Source organism: Oncorhynchus kisutch, linkage group LG1 (genome assembly GCF_002021735.2).
Source record: "Oncorhynchus kisutch isolate 150728-3 linkage group LG1, Okis_V2, whole genome shotgun sequence".
Classification (NCBI taxonomy): Eukaryota; Metazoa; Chordata; class Actinopteri; order Salmoniformes; family Salmonidae; genus Oncorhynchus; species Oncorhynchus kisutch.
Window position 1 is genome coordinate 13,515,240 of NC_034174.2, and position 23,981 is coordinate 13,539,220.

Consider the following 23,981-nt stretch of genomic DNA (forward strand, 5'->3'; position numbering starts at 1 on the left):
TCTCAACCCCATAGAAAATCTTTGGAGGGAGTTGAAAGTCCATGTTGCCAAGCAACAGCCCCAAAACATCACTGCTCTAGAGGAGATCTGCATGGAGGAATGGGTCAAAATACCAGCAACAGTGTGTGAAAACCTTGTGAAGACTTACAGAAAATGTTTGACCTCTGTCATTGCCAACAAAGGGTATATAACAAAGTATTGAGATAAACTTTTGTTATTGACCAAATACTTATTTTCCACCATAATTTGCTAATAAATTCATTAAGAATCCTACAATGTGATTTCCTGGGAGTTTTTTTCTCATTTTGTCGGTCATAGTTGAAGTGTACCTATGATGAAAATGACAGGCCTCTCTCATCTTTTTAAGTGGGAGAACTTGCACAATTGGTGGCTGACTAAATATGTTTTTGCCCCACTGTATAAGGGTTGGTTCTCCAGACCTAAATCAAGCCCTGAATATGTTTTTTCAGTCTTGTAGTACTGTTACAAGTCACGATTATTCAAGGTTCTATGAAAGAATAAAGGTTAAATAAAGTTATGAAACTGGCCTCTATCTTTTACTCTGAATTTTGAAGGAATTCAAGACCTCAGATTACTCCTATTTTTAGGGCTTCTACTCTTTAGCTTGTACATAAATAATCATTATCTTGTATATAATGTCATGTGGATTATAATGTTTTGCATAGACATACCACAACCGTGGACGAAACTACATCTACCGCTGCGATGCTACTAGTATAACAATGACTTGAACACTAAAACATGACCTAGTTTACAGTATGTGAACCAAACCGAAAGTATGTAGATCTAATGGAAAAATACCCAGTGGTTACGAAGGTCAGTGGAGGTCTGATAGAGTATATCCAGCCATTGTATCACTCTGGTAGGAACACAATGCGTTCATCTATAGCTATATGCCATATTGCAATAATGTAATACATATCCCACTGCGTACTGCCATCTAGTGTACTTAGACAAGACCAGGGGAACTGTAGAGATGTACTGCCAGTTAATATACATGAATCAATAGACACAATGTAATCATTAGCTGCAACAATTGTATATTACAACAAATGTAATGTATGTATTTTACAAACCATTTTGAAATAAAAACTTAACTTCAGAGAGGATTTCCTCATCTCAGAAAATGTATTTTCATAAAGAAAGAATTTGATGGAGACCTATTTGTATACTTTCTGTGTCACCTGATGGCACATTACCACCACAAAATACATTAAACATAATCTTGTGGGAAAAGTTGTGTTAGAACATTGTGTACGGTTGTGTTGAAAATAACCATAATCATTAAAAAAAGTTCATTAGATAAGTACTCCTTCATTGAGATAGTACATCTTACTTCCAATTCTGGGAAAGCACTGTATACATACAGAAGGTAACAATTATAGAAACGACAAACTTTTGGATTGAGGAAATGGCATTCAGACAAAGGAAATGCATCAATGAAATTAAACACCCACTACTCTTTCCATTTTCATCATCAGTTTCATTTGCAACAAACGCAATTTGCTGTGATATGCCAACGCAGTTGAGCAATGCTAAAGTAAAATACTTTGACATTAGCTCTACCTGATCTACACACGCTTATATTATACTGATAATACAATACATAAAGACAAATATGAGATATAGACCACATTCTAAATTGCTTTGCATCCCTACAATGACTCGTATCAAAGTATTTGAGAATAATATCCTGGAACTATAACTTCTTACCACACTCTATACATGTCACTAACTGTCCCTCACTCACAATGATGAACTCCCCTCCATCAGTCATTTCTGGCTACCCTAGGGTTACTGCTGGTGTTCTTCTCAGTGGTCTGGTTGTCACCTCGGCACACAAACTTCCTCCATATCCTCAGGTACGCTTCCTGGATCCTGCGGATCTTGAAGGCATACACGATCGGGTTGACAGCTGAATTGCCATGGGAGAGGAGGATGCCCACATAGAAGGCCTGTTGGGGTATGTTTGATGGGTTACCAAAGTAGGCAACACAGTTCATGAAGTGCAGAGGGAGCCAGCAAAAGGCGAAGAGCACCAGGACCAGAGTCAGGGATCGGGCTAGGCTCCTCTCCTTCCTGAAGTAGGTGTGGGACTGGGCACCGCTCCCCGTCCTCCCCTTCAGGTTCTTCCGGATCGTACAGAAGATGTAGCAGTATAGGACAGCCATGATAAGCAACGGTGTGAGGGTGCAGAGGAAGAAATTGAAGTATACGATGTATGACATGGGAATCACAGCCAGGAAACGGCAAATGATGGTGGTTGAGTTCCCTGAGTGAGACAAGGTGTCATGGTTGTACCACCCAAACATGGGTGGGAAGCTCAACATGAAGGCAACAAACCAACATATTGCCACCACCACCCAAGATCTCCTCTCTGTTACTGTCCTCTTGTACCTGTTGAAGCAGAGAATCTGATCATCTGACATGACAACCTTGATGCTTTCCTTTGTACGCACGCACCCACCTATTTCATAATCATGATTACAAAGGGGAGATCCTTTGAGAGAATGTGCTAGGTGATAAATGTAGAGCACTCCGTAATTATTGGGACAGTAAATATTATTTTCTTATTTCGGCTCTATACTCCAAAAGTTGAGATTTAAAATCAGGCAATGACTATGCGGTTAAAGTGCAGATTATCAGCTTTAATTTGAAAGTATTTTCATCCATATTCATAGAACGAAGTGACTGCATCATGCTTGTGACTTTACACATTTGTTGGATGCATTTGCTGTTTGTTTTGGTTGTATTTCAGATTATTTTGTGCCCAATAGAAATTAATGGAAAATGCTGTTGTCGTGGAATTTTTTTAACAGGGAGACTCGAAGTCAATCTTAAATTAATCATCCTTTACCAACTCAATGCACCATAGCTCTCCTTGGGCAGTCCCAGCAGTTGTCTTAAATACGGCTATACACAGACAAGTTATATTTGCATGATTTAGCATAATTAATTAATCATTACCGTTTTGTTTCATTCATGTGACCGACCAATACTGGTTCCCAACATGTGACCAATACCTCACAAGGCTTCTTCTCTCAAAGCTGAGACCTTGAAACTGAGATATTTTTTATTTGTTCTCAAAACAAGGTCTGGGTGAACTGCCAAATTGCAGATACTGATAAGGATTCATGAAATTAGAAGCCTACTCCCTAAATTTGTCTTACTCACTGCTTTTAGCACACTCTGCTAACCCGAATGTCTTAGCTGTGTCTGAATCCTGGCTTAGGAAAACCACCAAAAATCCTGAAATCTCCATCGCTAACTATAACATTTTTCACCAAGATAGAACTGCCAAAGGGGGCGGTGTTGCAATCTACTGTAAAGATAGCCTGCATAGTTCTGTATTACCATCTAAGTCTCTACCCAAACAATTCGAGCTTCTACTTCTAAAAATTCACCTTTCCAGAAACAAGTCTCTCACTGTTGCCGCTTGCTATAGACCTCCCTCTGCCCCCAGCTGTGCCCTCGATAACATATGTGAATTGATTGCCCCCATATATCTTCTGAGCTCGTGATACTAGGTGACCTAAACTGGGACATGCTTAACACCCCGGCCATCTTACAATCCAAGCTTGATGTCCTCAATCTCACACAAATTATCAATGAACCTACCAGGTACAACTCCAAATCCGTAAACACGGGCACCCTCATAGATGTCAATCTAACTAACTCGCCCTCCAAATACACCTCTGCTGTTTTCTATCAAGATCTCAGTGATTACTGCCTCATTGCCTGCGTCCGTAATGGGTCTGCGACCAAACGACCACCCCTCATCACCGTCAAACACTTCTGCGAGCAGGCCTTTCTAATCTCTAATCGACCTGGCCGGGGTATCCTGGAATGACATTGACCTCATCCCGTCAGTATATGATGCCTGGCAAATTCTTTAAAAGTGCTTTCCTCACCATCTTAAATAAGCATGCCCCATTCAAAAAATGTAGAACTAGGAATAGATATAGTCCTTGGTTCACTCCAGACCTGTCTGCCCTTGACCAGCACAAAAACATCCTGTGGCGTTCTGCATTAGCATCGAACAGCCCCTGTGGTATGCAACTTTTCAGGGAAGTTAGGAAAAAAATATACACAGGCAGTTAGGAAAGCTAAGGCTAGCTTTTTCAAACAGAAATTTGCATCCTGAGGTACTAACTCAAAAAAGTTCTGGGACACTGTAAAGTCCATGGAGAATAAATCCACCATAAATCCACTATAATTGAGAATTTAAATAAGCATTTCTCTATGGCTGGCCATGCTTTCCACCAGGCTACCCCTACCCCGGTCAACTGCCCAGCACCCTCCACAGCAACCCGCCAAAGCCCCCACCAATTCTCCTTTACACAAATCCAGATAGCTGATGTTCTGAAAGAGCTACAAAATCTGGACCCCTACAAATCATCTGGGCTAAACAATCTTTCTAAAATGATCTGCCAAAATTGTTGCAACCCCTATTACTAGCCTGTTCAACCTCTCTTTCGTATCGTCTGAGATTCCAAAAGATTGGAAAGCTGCCGCGGTCAGTCATCCCCCTCTTCAAAGGGGGAGACACTCTAGACCCAAACTGCTACAGACCTATATCTATCCTACCCTGTCTTTCTAAGGTCTTCGAAGTTAACAAGCAGATTAACGACCATTTCGAATCCCACCGTACCTTCTCCGCTATGCAATCTGGTTTCAGAGCTGGTCATGGGTGCACCTCAGCCACGCTCAAGGTCCTAAACAACATCATAACCACCATCGATAAGAGACATTACTGTGCAGCCAAGGCTTTCGACTCTGTCAATCTCCACATTCTTAATGGCAGACTCGACAGCCTTGGTTTCTCAAATGATTGCCTCGCCTGGTCATATCGGAGGGCCTGTTGTCCGGACCTCTGGCAGTCTCTATGGGGGTGCCACAGGGTTCAATCCTCAGGCCGACTCTCTTCTCTGTATACATCAATGATATTACTCTTGCTGCTGGTGATTCTCTGATATACCTCTACGCAGACGACACCATTCTGTATACTTCTGGCCCCTCTTTGGACACTGTGTTAACTAACCTCCAGACGAGCTTCAATGCCATACAACTCCCATTCCGTGGCCTCCAACTGCTCTTAAACGCAAGCAAAACGAAATGCATGCTATTCAACCGATCACTGCCCACACCTGCTCGCCCGTCCAGCATCACTACTCTGGACGGCTAGAATACGTGGACAAATACAAATACCTAGGTGTCTGGTTAAACTATAAACTTTCCTTCCAGACTCACATTAAGCATCTCCAATCCAAAATTAAATCTAGAATTGGCTTCCTATATCGCAACAAAGCATCCTTCACTCATGCTGCCAAACATACCCTCATAAAACTGACCATCCTACCGAACCTCGACTTTGGTGATGTCATCTATAAAATAGCCTCCAACACTCTACTCAACAAACTGGATGCAGTCTACCACAGTGCCATCCGTTTTGTCACCAAAGCCCCATACACTACCCACCATTGCGACCTGTACTCTCTCTTTGGTTGGCCCTTGCTTCATTCTCGTCGCCAAACCCACTGGCTACAGGTTATCTACAAGTGTCTGCTAGGTAAAGCCCCACCTTATCTCAGCTCACTGATCACCATAGCAGCACCCACCTGTAGCACGTGCTCCAGCAGGTATATCTCACTAGTCACCCCCAAAGCCAATTCCTCTTTTGGCTGCCTTTCCTTCCAGTTCTCTGCTGCCAATGACTGGAACGAACTGCAAAAATCACTGAAGCTGGAGACACATATCTCCCTCACTAGCTTTAAGCACCAGCTGTCAGAGCAGCTCACAGATCACTGCACCTGTACAGAGCCCATCTGTAAATAGCCCATCTAACTACCTCATCCCCATACTGTATTTATTTATTTATCTTGTTCCTTTGCACCCCAGTATCTCTACTTGCACATTCATCTTCTGCACATCTACCATTCCAGTGTTTTAATTGCTATATTGTATTAACTTCGCCACCGTGGCCTATTTTTTGCCTTAACTCCATTATCTTACCACATTTGCACTTACTGTATATAGACTTTTTGTTTTCTTTTGTTCTACTGTGTTATTGACTATGTTTTGTTTATTCCATGTGTAACTCTGTGTTGTTGTATGCGTCAAATTGCTATGCTTTATCTTGACCAGGTCGTAGTTGGAAATGAGAACTTGTACTCAACTGGCCTACCTGGTTAAATAAAGGTGAAATACATTTTTTTTTATCAGTCACTTGCATGAACACAGAACAGTACATGAATAGAACACAGAACTTAATTATCAGAAAGGCACAAACATAAAAATTCCCTTACAATGTATTGTGTCTTTTTGGAGTCACTTTCATTGTAATTAAGAATAGAATATGTTTCTAAACAGTTATATGTTAATGTGAATGCAACCATGATCACAGATCATCCTGAATGAATTGTGAATAATGATGAGCGAGAATGTTACAGAGCATTAATCGAAATTATGGATTGCCGCTTATCCTCGTTGTCCCCTTATGCTATAGTTTGTACATCTCAATAGTCATTAGAAACCACATTTGTCAACCATATCAGCTATGTTTTTTTAAAGACAGTCAAATGAGGCTGAATGAACTGTTTCACAGCCAGACAAGGCTCCGCTGATAGCCAGGTGAAGCAGTGATAAGATATTGGGACTCTGCTGTTGGGACAGCTTTACGTAGGCCTTAACAGTTTGTGGGCACCGTTTGTCATTGTTAACATGCATTTCATTTGTTGTTTAGTGTTGTGTTGTGTAGTGGCTTTGTGGGCATGCATCCCACTTTTATTTAAAAAATGCCCCACCAAGATTTACATGCTAAAATTGCAACTGTGTGAGGTTAGAATACTCTGGTGTATGATATTTGTGCGTCTAACTTTCTCACTCAACATTATTCACGATTTATTCAAGATTATTGTAATCATGGTAGTGTCCACATTAATGTAGAAGTACTTAGAAACATATTCTATTCTTATTTACAATAAAAGTAACTTGAAAATGACAATACATTATCTACCATTCATTTCTATTGGGCACAAAATAATCTGAAACACAACCAAAACAAACAGCAAATGCATCCAACAAATTTGTACTACTTTATTACACAAATAAGTGAATGTGTCCCAATACTTTTAGTTCCCTAAAATGGGGACTATGTACAAAAGGGATGTAATTTCTAGACGGTTCATGAAAATACCCTCAAATGAATGCTGACAGTCTGCACGTTGATGTCATTGTTTGATTTCAAACAAAAGAAGAACAAATTCTTCAATGTCCCAATAATTACAGACTATTTACAGTATTTAGGTCAGAAGACAGCTCACCTGAGAGGGATGAAGACTCGTAGATATCGGTCCACGGAGATGGCTAGTAGAAACAGTACAGAGGCCAATGTCAACAAAATTTCCACACAGCTTATGAAGAGACAGACATTGAATGAGATCTGCACTCTTCCATCTACCAGTATAGCCGCTGGCACAGCCACAGCACCTACAAGGAAGTCTGCCACAGCCAGAGAAACCAAAAAGCAGAATGTGGGCTGCCGTAGAGAGCTGCTCAACCACACTGCCCAGATCACTAGCACATTGCCCATACAGCAGGCAACAGCGATCAGCACCTCCAGCACTGTGTAGGCCACCTCTCCTCCAGACATCCTGTCAGCCATTCTGATGAAAGTGTAATATTCTACTGTAATCCACTGAACTATAATCCTGAGGATTTTACAGCAATGTTTCTTGGACCAGACTGTCGAGTATGTACATTTGCTCACTGAAAAAGTTACAACCCCCTGCAACTTCATGCTTATCTTCCGTTTCCTTTTCAACAAATGCAAAAGGATTAAACGATATGCACATTGACAAATATTTAAATAAACCACATTTTAAATTGTCGTGCATCCTAAAATAATCTATTTTTAAATATTCTAATGAAATCATGTAAATATAAACAAATCTAAAATGTAATACTTTTCTGTCATTTTTATTAAAACAAATGGCATCTTTGTGTATCCTTTATTTCTATACATATACAGTTGAATTGGAAGTTTACATCCACTTAGGTTGGAGTCATTAAAACTTCAACCACTTCACAAATTTCTTGTTAACAAACTATAGTTTTGGCAAGTTGGTTAGGACATCTACTTTGTGCATGACACAAATCATTTTTCCAACAATTATTTACAGACAGATTATTTCACTTACAATTCACTGTTTCACAATTCAAGTGGATCAGAAGTTTACATACACTAAGTTGACTGTGCCTTTAAACCACTTGGAAAATTCCAGAAAATGATGTCATGGCTTTAGAAGCTTTTGATAGGCTAATTGACATCATTTGAGTCAATTGGAGGTGTACCTGTGGATGTATGAAAAAAAATGTAGACCTCCATAAGTCTGGTTCATCCTTGGGAGCAATTTCCAAACGCCTGAAGGACATCATTTGAGTCAATTGGAGGTGTACCTGTGGATGTATGAAAAAAAATGTAGACCTCCATAAGTCTGGTTCATCCTTGGGAGCAATTTCCAAACGCCTGAAGGTACCTTGTTCATCTGTACAAACAATAGTTTGCAAGTATAAACACCATGGGACCACGCAGCCGTCATACCGCTCAGGAAGGAGATGCGAACTGTCTCCTTGAGATTAATGTACTTTGGTGCGAAAAGTGCAAATCAATCCCAGAACAACAGCAAAGGACCTTGCGAAGATGCTGGAGGAAACAGGTACAAAAGTATATATATCCACAGTAAAACGAGTCCTATATCGACATAACCTGAAAGGCCTCTCATCAAGGAATGGCCAGCAGCATAACGCACTACATACCACTGCTGGCTTGCTTCTGAAGCTACACAGGGTTGGTCCTGGTCAGTTCCTGGATGGGAAACCAGATGCTGCTCGAAGTGGTGTTGGAGGGCCAGTAGGAGGCACTCTTTCCTCTGGTCTAAAAAAATATCCCAATTTCCCAGGGCAGTGTGTAGGGTGCTGTCTTTCGGATGGGATGTTAAACAGGTTTCCTGACTCTCTGAGGTCATTAAAGATCCCATGGCACTTATTGTAGGAGTAGGGGTGTTAACCCTGGTGCCCTGGCTGAATTCCCAATCTGGCCCTCAAACCATCATGGTCACCTAATAATCCCCAGTTTACAATTGGCTCATTCATCCCCTGTAACTATACCCCAGGTTGTTGCTGCAAATGAGAATGTGTTCTCAGTCAACTTACCTGATAAAGTAACGGAAAAATAAAAAAGGAGCCACTGCTCCAAAACCGCCATAAAATGCCAGACTATGGTTTGCAACTGCACATGGGGACAAAGATTGTACTTTATGGAGAAATGTCCTCTGGTCTGATGAAACAAAAATAGAACTGTTTGGCCATAATGACCATTGTTTAAAGACACCCAATTAGTGTATGTAAACTATGTTTGTAGGAAAAAGGGGGAGGCTTGCAAGCCAAATAACACCATCCCAACCGTGAAGCACGGGGGTGGCAGCATCATGTTGTGGGGGTGCTTTGCTGCAAGAGGGACTGGTGCACTTCACAAAAAAGATGGTCTCATGAGGATGGAAAATAAAGTGGATAAATTCAAGCAACAAATGTGTGGGCAGGACTGAAAAAGTGTGTGCGAGCAAGAAGGCCTACAGACCTGACTCATTTACACCAGCTTTGTAAGGAGGAATGGGACAAAATTCACCCAACTTGTTGTGGGAAGCTTGTGGAAGGCTACCCATCATGTTTTACCCAAGTTAAACAATTTAAAGGCAATGCTACCAAATACTAATTGGGTGTATGTAAACGTCTGATCCACTGGGAATGTGATGAAATAAATAAAAACTGAAATAAATCATTCTCTCTACTATTATTCTGACATTTCACATTCTTAAAATAAAGTGGTGATCCTAATTTACCTAAGACAGGGAATTTTTACCAGGATTAAATGTCAGGAATTGTGAAAAACTGAGTTTAAATGTATTTTCCTAGGGTGTATGCACCTGCAGCATCCCTGAAAATTCGGAATAAATGTTTTTAATAAAACAAATATATACAGTTGAAGTCGGAAGTTACTACTTCTCGCGGATATGCTGGCCGCCCACAGGAAACGAATGCAATCCGGAATTATGGTGGAGCCCAAGTTTGCCCGAGCATATGATGGCTTTGGTGAGCCTACATGGCTGATGGAGATTTGTTTAAGTCACAACCAGAGAGGAAGAGGGCGAAGCGAGAGCTTTTATCTGTCCAAAATAAGCCCAATGCGTTTCTATGGGCTTATTTTGTAGCCTGCCTTCCTGGCTTTAGGACAAAGACTCCAATTGTTAGGGTGGAGACTCGATCACCTTGTCATTATATACAGAACTGTTACAATGGAGATTTTGAGAAAATGGACACATGCCACTTCCTATGTCCCCTGTTTTGTTTGGCTAGGGGTTAGGTTTAGGGGTTAAGGTCAGTGGCAATTTTAGCATGTAAATCTTGGTGGGGCAAATCCCCCATTTTTTTTAGTTTAATGCATACCAGCAAAACCACTACACAACATAACACTAGACAATGTATTAATTGCACTATACTATGGAATTCCAAGTTGGATGACCGTTCAAAACGTATTTTCTTAGTCTGAGCTAGTTTTATCCCGAGTTGCCAGTTGTCTTGAACTCACTGAAGTCATGCTGGATTGATGTCATGGCCAATGTATTCAACCTTTTCTGGCCCATGGTGGGTTGCGAGTGAATGTTTCTCCTTTTAAGCTTAAAAAGAGACCCTTAAACCCAGACTTGGACCACACACCCACTCCACTGACCAGCAGGCTAGTGATTGCTTTGTAAAACTTGCATTTAGCCACTGATTCCTTCCAAACCACTCATTGTTGAATTTGCGATATCCAACTTGTTGTGTAATGTCTATGTCCAATGGCCGAAGAGAACCGATACATTTTATCTATAATTTCTCTCCATATGACAAGGATTGAAAAGGATTTGCCAGTAGATTTGACTTTATTCATGATGACTGTTAGCTAGCTAAGATTTTGAAAGTATGATGTTGACATGATCTGTCCAATCAAAGCTGCAGTTGATATAATGTGATGACGTCATTTTATCTGTGGCCAATAACCTTGAGGCTTCTTGGATGGGCACTTCTAATGTAAATCTATGGCTGCACCCAGGGGCTTGAATTTTCGAGCTCTACCTGTCATTTTTGTGGTGACGTAGTGTCCCCATGAGTGACAGAACACTGAGCCAATCACGGAACAACCAGAGAACATTACTAACCCCTAAGCTCCGTATTATCTGCTGGCTGCCCCACAACCATAGAAAGCACAGCTAGACTGAAACACCTACATTTTGGAGCTGCCTTACAAAAGAAAGCAAAAAAGAGACCATGTTTATATGCAGCTTAATTAATTAAGTCAAATGTGTTTTTTACATTGTTTGAAAACAGATATGTGACACATATTAATGCCAAAATATCATGCAAAACAGGAAAAAAATAGAGGCATAACCTGCCCTGAATGACTGGTCGCCACTGGTTAAGGTTAAGAGTTAGATTAAAGGGTTAAGGTTAGGGTTAGGGGAAGGGTTAGTTAAAATGCTAAAGTTGTCTGTGATGAGATTCAAACAAGCAACTTTTGGCTTGCTAGACGTTCGCGTTATACGCCCAACCCGACCAGCCACCCTCATTTAGTTTTAGCCTTAAGTAACCCTCTGTCTTATGTAACCATACCAAACATAATATATCATAGTAATTTGAGTGTCCCGGATTTACATTTACTATGTTACGTCTAGTCTATGAGACCAGGCTGGATTTTGAAGTAGCATGGTTTTCTAAGTTAAAAGCTAAAATAAAATATTACGGAACTGAAACGATGATGATTGAAAACCATGCCTTAAAATACATGTTGAAACTGACCTTTTTGTTGTCTGCCTCTGCCTTTGCTGTGCCTACTTATCCCAGACATAACACCTGTCACGTTCCACATTGTGACATGTATACCATTCACAGAAGCAAGTGTATTTTTGAGCATCCTTCCTCTAAAGCTACAGGAAATGTGTACCACACGACGACATCTGAACATGTTTCTGCAGCCAACATAAAAAAAGTCCTGTACCATCTCTCAGATTTGAAGATGGAAACCCCTTGCCTCGTATCACCAAATGTTTATGTAAGATAAGGCTTCATCTGAGAGGAACAGAAATGGTTTAGCTGTGGTTGCATTGTAGTTTTTTCAGATTTACAACAAGTCTATTTACGGTATATTGAAACTCTTTAATACACAGTCTCCTCCTACTAGCAGTGTAGGAGAAGTGATAAACCACAACAACACTTATCACCAACCTATAGCAGGCATGTGGGGGCTGTGACATTTCAATAAACCTTTTTCAATGACCAAGTGAACATCCTCAAGCCTAAAGGAACAAGAAACGTGCTGGCAAATCTCCAGAGGTATAGAACAGAGCACACTTAGTGTTAAGTACAGTAATTGCCCATATTAAACTTCCATTGGACGGTTGACAGGATGCCTGGAGGAGAGGTTGTCTACACAGTGCTGGCGGTGCTGATCGCTGTTGCCTGCTGTCTGGGAAATGTCCTGGTGATCTGGGCAGTGTGGTCGAGCAGCAACCTCCGGCAGCCCACCTTCTGTTTTTTGGTCTCTCTGGCTGCAGCTGACTTCCTTGTAGGTTCTGTGGCTGTGCCGCTGGCTGTGCTGGTGGATGGACGGGTGTGCACCTCGTTCAATGTATGTCTCATCATAAGCTGTGTGGTCATCATGTTGACAATGTCTTCGGTCATGTCTCTGCTAGCCATCTCTGTGGACAGATTCCTACGCGTCTTCATCCCTCTCAGGTGAGCATGCATGCATATACAGTACATACACACAGCTTTAAAAAATGGTTGTCATGTCAGATGAACAGATTCTCTGCTTCAACAGGTACAAGAGGACAGTAACAGAGAGGAGATCTTGGGTGGTGGTGGCAATATGTTGGTTTGTTGCCTTCATGTTGAGCTTCCCACCCATGTTTGGGTGGTACAACCATGACACCTTGTCTCACTCAGGGAACTCAACCACCATCATCTGCCGTTTCCTGGCTGTGATTCCCATGTCATACCTTGTTTACTTTGCATTCCTCCTCTGCACCCTCACTCCGTTGCTTGTCATGGCTGTCCTATACTGCTACATCTTCTGTAACATCCAGAGGAACATGAGAGAGAAGGTGGGGAGCAGTACCCAGTCCCACATCTATTTCAGGAAGGAGAGGAGCCTGGCCCGATCCCTGACTCTGGTCCTGGTGCTCTTCGCCTTTTGCTGGCTCCCTCTGGACATCATGAACTGTGTTGCCTACTTTGGTAACCCATCAGACATACCCCAACAGGCCTTCTACGTGGGCATCCTCCTCTCCCATGGCAATTCAGCTGTCAACCCGATCGTTTATGCCTTCAGGATCCGCAAGATCCAGGAAGCGTACCTGAGGATATGGAGGAAGGTCTTTGTGTGTCGAGGTGACAGGCAGGGCTCTTAGAGCAACCACACCACTGAAAAAAATATTAGCAGCAACCCTGACAGTGCGACCAGAAATACTGATGCAGATGCTATCAGTGTTGTGAAAATCGGCACAGTTGAAGGTGCAGAATGTTAATAGTGTAGGAAGACAACAAAAATTATTGTCGTTTACCTTTTTATCTTTGGCAAAGTGCATCAAGACCTAAGAACCTGAATAAAAAGGGAAAACTACTGCCAGGGTGTTACATTTCACATTTGTTGAATAAAACGGAGGGTTAATAAATACACAGAGAAGGTTGCAAAGATGTCAAGTAAGAGGGCTCTTTTTCAGGTTTCATTTTAATCATCGATTTCCTGTTTAAAGACTCTCGTTTCTTGAATGAATTTTAAATGTTTTTTTTTCTGTATGATCAAGTTGGCCAGAAATGGAAATAACATGATTTATATGGAAGTTTCCAATTAATATGTAGATGTCTAATCTGAAAATGTAAATGTAAATGTGAATGTGGATTGGGCATATGAAACAAGGAAATAAAAATTGCAATCTCATTCAATGATTTGTCTGCTTCAGCAAAAAATGATAAGAGTGTCTGCTAAATTAGTCAAAAATATGATAAAATCATCTGTAAACCCCATGGGACTAAAGCGGGTTTTTTTCATTGGACTGAAGCAGGTTTTTTTCTTGGACTGAAGCAGGTTTTTTCATTGTGACTAAAGCAGGCTTTTTTCGGTCTTTAAAAAGAGAAGAAGCAAAAAAAATAGATGTTAAATTAAAGGGATCATTGTGTCAAAACATAGACCCCTTATTAAGCTATGACGCGAAAACAATAGAATCTTCCACAGAAGTTGTGTGGATGATAATGCAGTAGAGATCGTGCTGCTTCTAGTCTGCTAAAATCCTATTGGTATTACGTTTTCAATGCCATTGTTTTATTGCTGGCTCCCTCAGAACAAAAATACAATATTATATATGTTGACTCACTGTTTTTCACATTTTACCATTGGAAGACATTAATCCAGTCTACGACCCTCTTCTCTGTATCGATGTGCATTACAGCATTCATAATGGGATAGCTAGCATTGTGTACTGTAGCTACAGATCTGTACCTAGTACTAATGGGTTGTTGGAGGCATCCTACAAAGTTTGATGAGTATGTGGAGAACATTAAACTCAGTTGCTTACAGGTAATGGGATCTCTTCACCACAGCCACATAATCCCCTGAGGAACCTGACCTGGCGAACCTCTGCATGGTAAAATCAAATCAAATGTATTTGTCACATAGACATGGTTAGCAGATGTTAATGCGAGTGTAGCGAAATGCTTGTGCTTCTAGTTCCGAGAGTGCAGTAATAACCAACGAGTAATATAACCTAACAATTCCAAAACTACTACCTTATACACACAAGTGTAAAGGGATAAAGAATATGTACATAAAGATATATGAATGAGTGATGGTACAGAACGGCATAGGCAAGATGCAGTAGATGGTATCGAGTACAGTATATACATATGAGATGAGTAATGTAGGGTATGTAAACAAAGTGGCATAGTTTAAAGTGGCTAGTGATACATGTATTACATAAAGATGCAGTAGATGATATAGAGTACAGTATATACAGTACATATACATATGAGATGAGTAATGTAGGGTATGTAAACATTATATTAAGTAGTATTGTTTAAAGTGGCTAGTGATATATTTTACATCAATTCCCATCAATTCCCATTATTAAAGTGGCTGGAGTTGAGTCCGTGTGTTGGCAGCAGCCACTCAATGTTAGTGGTGGCTGTTTAATAGTCTGATGGCCTTGAGATAGAAGCTGTTTTTCAGTCTCTCGGTCCCTGCTTTGATGCACCTGTACTGACCTCGCCTTCTGGATGATAGCTGTTGTAACTTTAATGTGTTACAAAGTTAATGTTTAAGTTCATTCATTGAGCTGTATCTAAAGATATTTCTTTACAGGTATTTACATATGTAATTGTATTGGTTAGTATTGAATTACGCTTTTGACTGCAAGTTCCAGAATGCCTTGCGACAGGAATGAGAGAGATAACGCGCCAGTTATGTGCAAGGTGATTAAGCTGATTTTCCGCTAGCATCTTACCTGCATTGCTCTGTAGAATCTAAAGTTGTTAAATGCAACGTGAACAAGTATTATTACTAAAAGAAGCTTTCATATCAAACCCGACGTCCCGAGTCATTACTTTGAAGACAGTTAATCTAAACAGGCAGTGGCTGTGTGAACAGGCAGTGGCTCGGGTGGTTGTTGTCCTTGATGATCTTTATGGCCTTCCTGTGACATCGGGTGGTGTAGGTGTCCTGGAGGGCATGTAGTTTGCCCCCGGTGATGCGTTGTGCAGACCTCACTACCTTCTGGAGAGCCTTACGGTTGTGGGCGGAGCAGTTGCCGTACCTGGCGGTGATACAGCCCGACAGGATGCTCTCGATTATGCATCTGTAGAAGTTTGCGAGTGCTTTTGGTAACAAGCCGAATTTCTTCAGCCTCCTGAGGTTGAAGAGGCACTGCTGCGTGGGTGGACCAATTCAGTTTGTCCATGATGTGTACGCCGAGGAACTTAACTTACTACCCTCTCCACTACTGTCCCATCGATGTGGATAGGGGGGCGCTCCCTCTGCTGTTTCCTTAAGTGCACAATCATCTCCTTTGTTTTGTTAACGTTGAGTGTGAGGTTATTTTCCTGACACCACACTCCAAGGGCCCTCACCTCCTCTCTGTAGGCCGTCTCGTCGTTGTTGGTAATCTGTAGTTTTGTCCGCAAACTTGATGATTGAGTTGGAGGCGTGCATGGCCACGCAGTCGTGGGTGAACAGGGAGTACAGGAGAGGGCTCAGAAAGCACCCTTGTGGGGCCCCAGTGTTGAGGATCAGTGGGGTGAAGATGTTGTTACCTACCCTCACCACCTGGGGGCGGCCTGTCAGGAAGTCCAGTACCCAGTTGCACAGGACGGGGTCGAGACCCAAGGTTGATGAGTTTGGAGGGTACTATGTCGTTAAATGCTGAGCTGTAGTCGATGAACAGCATTCTCACATAGGTATTCCTCTTGTCCAGATGGGTTAGGACAGTGTACAGTGGGGTTGAGATTGCGTCGTCTGTGGACCTATTTGGGCGGTAAGCAAATTGGAGTGGGTCTAGGGTGTCAGGTAGGGTGGAGGTGATATGGTCCTTGACTAGTCTCTCAAAGCACTTCATGATGACGGAAGTGAGTGCTACGGGGTGGTAGTCGTTTAGCTCAGTTACCTTAGCTTTCTTGGGAACAGGGACAATGGTGACCCTCTTGAAGCATGTGGGAACAGCAGACTGGGATAAGGATTGATTGAATATGTCCGTAAACACACCAGCCAGCTGGTCTGCGCATGCTCTGAGGACGCGGCACGGGATGATGTCTGGGCCTGCAGCCTTGCGAGGGTTAACACATTTAAATGTTTTACTCACGTCGGCTGCAGTGAAGGAGAGCCCGCAGGCTTTGGTTATGGGCCGTGTCAGTGGCACTGTATTGTCCTCAAAGCGGGCAAAAAAGTCATTTCATCTGTCTGGGAGGAAGTCATCCTGGTCCGTGACGGGGCTGGTTTTCTTTTTGTAATCCGTGATTGACTGTAGACCCTGCCACATACCTCTTGTGTCTGAGCCGTTGAATTGTGACTACTTTGTCTCTATACTGACGCTTAGCTTGTTTGATTGCCTTGCGGAGGGAATAGCTACACTGTTTGTATTCGGACATGTTTCCGGTCACCTTGCCCTGGTTAAAAGCAGTGGTTCGCACTTTCAGTTTCCCGCAAATGCTGCCATCAATCCACGGTTTCTGGTTTGGGAATGTTTTAATCTTTGCTATGGGAACGACATTGTCAATGCACTTTCTAATGAACTCGCTCACCGAATCAGCGTAATCGTCAATGTTGTTGTTGGAAGCAATGCAGAACATATCCCAGTCCACGTGATCGAAGCAGTCTTGAAGCGTGGAATCAGATTGGTCGGACAAGCGTTGAACAGACCTGAGCGCGGGAGCTTCTTGTTTTAGTTTCTGTCTGTAGGCAGGGAGCAACAAAATGGATTCGTGGTCAGCTTTTCCGAAAGGAGGGCGGGGGAGGGCCTTATATGCGTCGCGGAAGTTAGAATAGCAATGATCCAAGGTTTTACCAGCCCTGGTTGCGCAATTGATATGCTGATACAATTTAGGGAGTCTTGTTTTCAGATTAGCCTTGTTAAAATCCCCAGCTACAATGAATGCAGCCTTCAGGATATGTGGTTTCCAGTTTGCAAAGAGTCAAATAAAGTTCGTTCAGGGCCATCGATGTGTCTGCTTGGGGGGGAATATATACGGCTGTGATTATAATCGAAGAGAATTCCCTTGGTAGATAATGCGGTCGACATTTGATTGTGAGGAATTCTAAGTCAGGTGAACAGAAGGACTTGAGTTCCTGTATGTTGTTGAGATCACACCACGTCTCGTTAATCATAAGGCATACCCCCCCGCCCATCTTCTTACCAGAAAGATGGTTGTTTCTGTCGGCGCGATGCGTGAAGAAACCAGTTGGCTGCACCGATTCCGTTAGCGTCTCTCGAGTGAGCCATGTTTCTGTGAAGCTGTACTAATTCATTACTGCTATTCACAGTGTTGGCTACAGTCTCAGAGGTGTATTCACTGGCCAGTGGGTTTCTGTTGCAAAACGTACCCAGAGGTGAAAACTCTAGCAGACAGTGATAAGTGAATTTATATGTTTAAAGTAATGACTAAAGGATTTCACCCTGAAATCATAGAATTGTATGAAATGTGTTGGTAGTCATAATTTCATAATACGTGTGACTAGACCATTGTGATGCTGTGTAGTGGTGTGAGAGTTGAGAGAACAAAGGACAACAGGAAAGAGGTTCCTTCCAAGGTCCCTCTTATCTGGGGAGGAAAAGAACGGCAAGAAACTGCCAAGGTCGGTAGAAAAGTGATAAGTGTGTGTGTGTGTGTGTGTGTGTGTGTGTGTGTGTGTGTGTGTGTGTGTGTGTGTGTGTGTGTGTGTGTGTGTGTGTGTGTGTGTGTGTGTGTGTGTGTGTGTGTAGAGGGGGTTATAAAGGCTGTTCAAATTTTGGTTGACTTTAGAGCGCTCTCTGAATAAAGCTTACAAACCTTTTGCAGAAGCTGAGTCTTTGCCTAATTATTATTATACCCAGGGTCTTACAAACCTTGGGGATTGGTCAAAGCTTAAATAATTGTTTAGTTATCATCATTGGGATTGAAAATTCTCATGACAGACAGATAGGGCTCAACCAGCACCTGTCCTTTTCCCCTCCTATTAAAATATGAACTCACAGCTCAGTAGATGTTTTTAATTGTATGATTTACTTTGGTAATATTCCATAGAATTGGATAGTTAGCATTTTTCACATTTCATGTCAAAATCATGTTCAAGTAACTTTTAGACACTAGGATGATCTGGATATAAATCCACAACATTTTAATTTCGGGGTTATTGACTTGCAGTGGTTTTTGGACACAAATGCTAAAAACGTAGTGTTTTAAGACAGTGGACAGCTGGACAATACCAAAGCATGGATTGCTGTCTTTCCTTGTCCATAGATTGCATACAGAGTAAGGAAACCAATTTAGGTGAACAATTTCTTTAAATACTCTTCTTTCCTGCATCATTGTCCTACTTCTCATGTTCACCTTCAGTTTCATTCTCAACATGCAAAATGCTACCATAATGCCAATGTGGTTAATTAGAACTACCCCCTACTTTGTGCAATTTCCGCCTGAAGACATACCCAAATCTAACAGCCTGTAGCTCAGGCACAGAACCAAGTACAGTGCCTTGCGAAAGTATTCGGCCCCCTTGAACTTTGCGACCTTTTGGCACATTTCAGGCTTCAAACATAAAGATATAAAACTGTATTTTTTTGTGAAGAATAAACAACAAGTGGGACACAATCATGAAGTGGAACGAAATGTATTGGATATTTCAAACTTTTTTAACAAATCAAAAACTGAAATATTGGGCGTGCAAAATTATTCAGCCCCTTTACTTTCAGTGCAGCAAACTCTCTCCAGAAGTTCAGTGAGGATCTCTGAATGATCCAATGTTGACCTAAATGACTAATGATGATAAATACAATCCACCTGTGGGTAATCAAGTCTCCATATAAATGCACCTGCACTGTGATAGTCTCAGAGGTCCGTTAAAAGCACAGAGAGCATCATGAAGAACAAGGAACACACCAGGCAGGTCCGAGATACTGTTGTGAAGAAGTTTAAAGCCGGATTTGGATACAAAAAGATTTCCCAAGCTTTAAACATCCCAAGGAGCACTGTGCAAGCGATAGTATTGAAATGGAAGGAGTATCAGACCACTGCAAATCTACCAAGACCTGGCCATCCCTCTAAACTTTCAGCTCATACAAGGAGAAGACTGATCAGAGATGCAGCCAAGAGGCCCATGATCACTCTGGATGAACTGCAGAGATCTACAGCTGAGGTGGGAGACTCTGTCCATAGGACAACAATCAGTCATATATTGCACAAATCTGGCCTTTATGGAAGAGTGGCAAGAAGAAAGCCATTTCTTAAAGATATCCATAAAAAGTGTTGTTTAAAGTTTGCCACAAGCCACCTGGGAGACACACCAAACATGTGAAAGAAGGTGCTCTGGTCAGAAAAATTGAACTTTTTGGCAACAATGCAAAATGTTATGTTTGGCATAAAAGCAACACAGCTCATCACCCTGAACACACCATCCCCACTGTCAAACATGGTGGTGGCAGCATCATGGTTTGGGCCTGCTTTTCTTCAGCAGGGACAGCGAAGATGGTTAAAATTTATGGGAAGATGGATGGAGCCAAATACAGGACCATTCTGGAAGAAAACCTGATGGAGTCTGCAAAAGACCTGAGACTGGGACGGAGATTTGTCTTCCAACAAGACAATGATCCAAAACATAAAGCAAAATCTACAATGGAATGGTTCAAAAATAAACATATCCAGGTGTTAGAATGGCCAAGTCAAAGTCCAGACCTGAATCCAATCGAGAATCTGTGGAAAGAACTGAAAACTGCTGTTCACAAATGCTCTCCATCCAACCTCACTGAGCTCGAGCTGTTTTGCAAGGAGGAATGGGAAAAAATGTCGGTCTCTCGATGTGCAAAACTGATAGAGACATACCCCAAGCGACTTACAGCTGTAATCGCAGCAAAAGGTGGCGCTACAAAGTATTAACTTAAGGGGGCTGAATAATTTTGCACGCCCAATTTTTCTGTTTTTGATTTGTTAAAAAAGTATGAAATATCCAATAAATGTAGTTCCACTTCATGATTGTGTCCCACTTGTTGTTGTTTCTTCACAAATAAATACAGTTTTATATCTTTATGTTTGAAGCCTGAAATGTGGCAAAAGGTCGCAAAGTTCAAGGGGGCCGAATACTTTCGCAAGGCACTGTATTGGATATCCATTTCCTATGTTACGTCTAGTCTGAGACCAGGCTGGATTTTGAAGTAGCATGGTTTTCTAAGTTAAAAGCAAAAATAAAATATTACGGAAGTGAAACATTTGAAATTAATTGTGGGACAGTGTTAAAAATGGTGATTGAACTTGATTACTGAAACGATGATGATTGAAAACCATGCCTTAAAATACATGTTGAAACTGACCTTTTTGTAGTCTACCTCTGCCTTTACTGTGCCTACTCATCCCAGGCATAACACCTGTCACATTCCACATTGTGACATGTATACCATTCACAGAGACAAGTCTATTTTGAGCATCCTTCCTCTAAAGCTACAGGATATCTGTACAACACAACCACAGCTAAACATTTTTTTGCAGCCAACATAAATTTTAAGATTGCGACACCTTGCCAAATGTTCAAGATAAGGATTCAACTGAGATTAACAAACTATTTTATACACAGTCCCCTCCTTCTAGCAGTGTAGGAGAAGTGACATACCACAACACTTATCACCAACCTACAAGGCAAGTGGGGGCTGTGACATTTCAATAAACCTTTTCAATAGCTAAGTGAACATCCTCGAGCCTACAGGAAAAGGAAAATCTCCAGAGGTATAGAATAGAGCACACTTCGTGTTAAGTACAGTAATTGCCCATATTAAACTTCCATTGGACGGTTGACAGGATGCCTGGAGGAGAGGTTGTCTACACAGTGCTGGAGGTGCTGATCGCTGTTGCCTGCTGTCTGGGAAATGTCCTGGTGATCTGGGCAGTGTGGTCGAGCAGCAACCTCCGGCAGCCCACCTTCTGTTTTTTGGTCTCTCTAGCTGCAGCTGACTTCCTTGTAGGTTCTGTGGCTGTGCCGCTGGCTGTGTTGGTGGATGGACGGGTGTGCACCTCGTTCAATGTATGTCTCTTCATAAGCTGTGTGGTCATCATGTTGACAATGTCTTCAGTCATGTCTCTGCTAGCCATCTCTGTGGACAGATTCCTACGCGTCTTCATCCCTCTCAGGTGAGCGTGCAAGCATATACAGTACATACACACAGCTTTAAAAAATGGTTGTCATGTCAGATGAACAGATTCTCTGCTTCAACAGGTACAAGAGGACAGTAACAGAGAGGAGATCTTGGGTGGTGGTGGCAATATGTTGGTTTGTTGCCTTCATGTTGAGCTTCCCACCCATGTTTGGGTGGTACAACCATGACACCTTGTCTCACTCAGGGAACTCAACCACCATCTGCCGTTTCCTGGCTGTGATTCCCATGTCATACCTGGTTTACTTTTTCTTCTTCCTCTGCACCCTCACTCCGTTGCTTGTCATGGCTGTCCTATACTGCTACATCTTCTGTATCATACAAAAGAACCTGAGAGAGAAGACGGGGAGCAGTACCCAGTCCCACATCTACTTCACAAAGGAAAGGTGCCTGGCCCGATCCCTGACTCTGGTCCTGGTGCTCTTCGCCTTTTGCTGGCTCCCACTGGACATCATGAACTGTGTTGCCTACTTTGGTAACTCATCAAACATACCCCAACAGGCCTTCTACGTGGGCATCCTCCTCTCCCATGGCAATTCAGCTGTCAACCCGATCGTTTATGCCTTCAAGATCCGCAAGATCCAGGAAGCGTACCTGAGGATCTGGAGGAATATCTTTGTGTGTCGAGGTGACAGTCAGGGCTCTCAGTGCAACCAGACCAGTGAAAACATTATCAGCAGCAACCCTAACAGTGCAGATAGAAATATTGATGGAAATGCTATCAGTGTTATGAAAATTGACACAGTTGAAGGTATAAGCATGTTGATAGTGTAGGAAGACAATAGAAGTGATAGTCGCTTAGCTTTTTTTTCTTTGGCAAAGTGCATCAAGACCTTAGAACCTGTATAATAAGGGAAACTACTGCCAGGGTGTTATACATTGGCATATTTTAATATTTGTCATTTGTTGAAAAAAACTGAGGGATAAAAATAGACAGAGGAAGTTGCAAGGAAGTCAAGTAAGTGGGCTCTTACAGGTTTCATTTTACTCGTATCGATTTCCTGTTTAAAGACTCGTGTTTCTTGAAGGTGCTGAATTTTTATTTATTTTATTCTGTATGATAACGTTGCCCAGAAATGGAAATAACATGCACTATTTGACAGTTATCACAAAAAATATGTAGGAAAAAAATTTGCAATCTCATTCAATGATTTGTCTGCTTCAGCAATAAATAGTTATATTGAGTTGAGTGATAGTGGCCAGGGATCTGGGTCATTGTTGAGTAATATTTCACCATGTTCCTACCCACAATATCTGGGGGAGTCACAAGCGCCTCAATATTTACACTGCTCCTATAGGACATATTTGTCAGTGCTATCCGAGTTCCTTGGGACATCCCTACCATAAACCCTAATCTCAAGCCTTACTTTAACCATTTTAAATGTCAACTTCAATGAGGTAGGGATGTCCCAAGGATCCCGGATTGCACTGACATATTGCTGATTTATCCTTCTACTCTACTAGATGAAGGCAGCTATAACATCCAGAAATCAGATACAGATGTAGAATCTTAATTTGACCAGCATTGTTGCAACAAAATAATCCTGCAGCAACGGGATTTGAACATTTAGTACATAATGTTGTGTGTGCGATGGTTAGGCTATTAGCTGTCCAAAATCAGTCTACATGAAAAATGCAATACTGTTAATATGACCGTGTGTTTTCCGTGAATTTATGTAAATCACAAAGCACATCTGCATTTCCTGCAGCACAGGAAAATCAGCAACAAAAGAGTGAACAAATGATTAGGCTACACCTGTGCGCAACCAAAGCAAACAAACACATTGTTATAAACACAGCAAGGACTACAAGAGACGAAACAGGTACACAAACTGATTAACCCTAATTGCTCCTGTTAGTCACTCTGGATAAGAGCGTCTGCTAAGTGAGTAAAAAATATAATAAAATCATCTGTAAACCCCATGGGCCTAAAGCAGGTTTTACGTTAGGACTGAAGCAGTTTTTTTCATTCCTTAAAAAGAGAAGAAG

General features: G+C 41.8%; 3 protein-coding genes across 3 annotated transcripts; 2 read left to right on the forward strand and 1 right to left on the reverse strand.

Moving 5' to 3' along the window:
• Positions 1-357: 357 nt before the first annotated feature.
• LOC109866120 (adenosine receptor A1-like) lies at positions 358-7,791 on the reverse strand. Its single transcript, XM_020454702.2, has 2 exons — positions 7,344-7,791; positions 358-2,418 (listed from the first exon to the last, which is right to left on the reverse strand). Exons 1-2 carry the CDS (start codon positions 7,682-7,684, stop codon positions 1,791-1,793), a joined length of 969 nt encoding a protein of 322 aa, XP_020310291.2. The 5' UTR covers positions 7,685-7,791; the 3' UTR covers positions 358-1,790.
• Positions 7,792-12,345: 4,554 nt separating this feature from the next.
• LOC109866024 (adenosine receptor A1-like) lies at positions 12,346-14,053 on the forward strand. The gene is made up of 2 exons (XM_020454603.2): positions 12,346-12,849; positions 12,935-14,053. Exons 1-2 carry the CDS (start codon positions 12,521-12,523, stop codon positions 13,521-13,523), a joined length of 918 nt encoding a protein of 305 aa, XP_020310192.1. The 5' UTR covers positions 12,346-12,520; the 3' UTR covers positions 13,524-14,053.
• A 7,483-nt stretch (positions 14,054-21,536) lies between these two features.
• On the forward strand, positions 21,537-23,176 carry LOC109878374 (adenosine receptor A3-like). The gene is made up of 2 exons (XM_020470636.2): positions 21,537-21,969; positions 22,055-23,176. The coding sequence occupies exons 1-2, from the start codon at positions 21,641-21,643 to the stop codon at positions 22,764-22,766; spliced, it is 1,041 nt and encodes a 346-aa protein (XP_020326225.1). The 5' UTR covers positions 21,537-21,640; the 3' UTR covers positions 22,767-23,176.
• Positions 23,177-23,981: the final 805 nt, after the last annotated feature.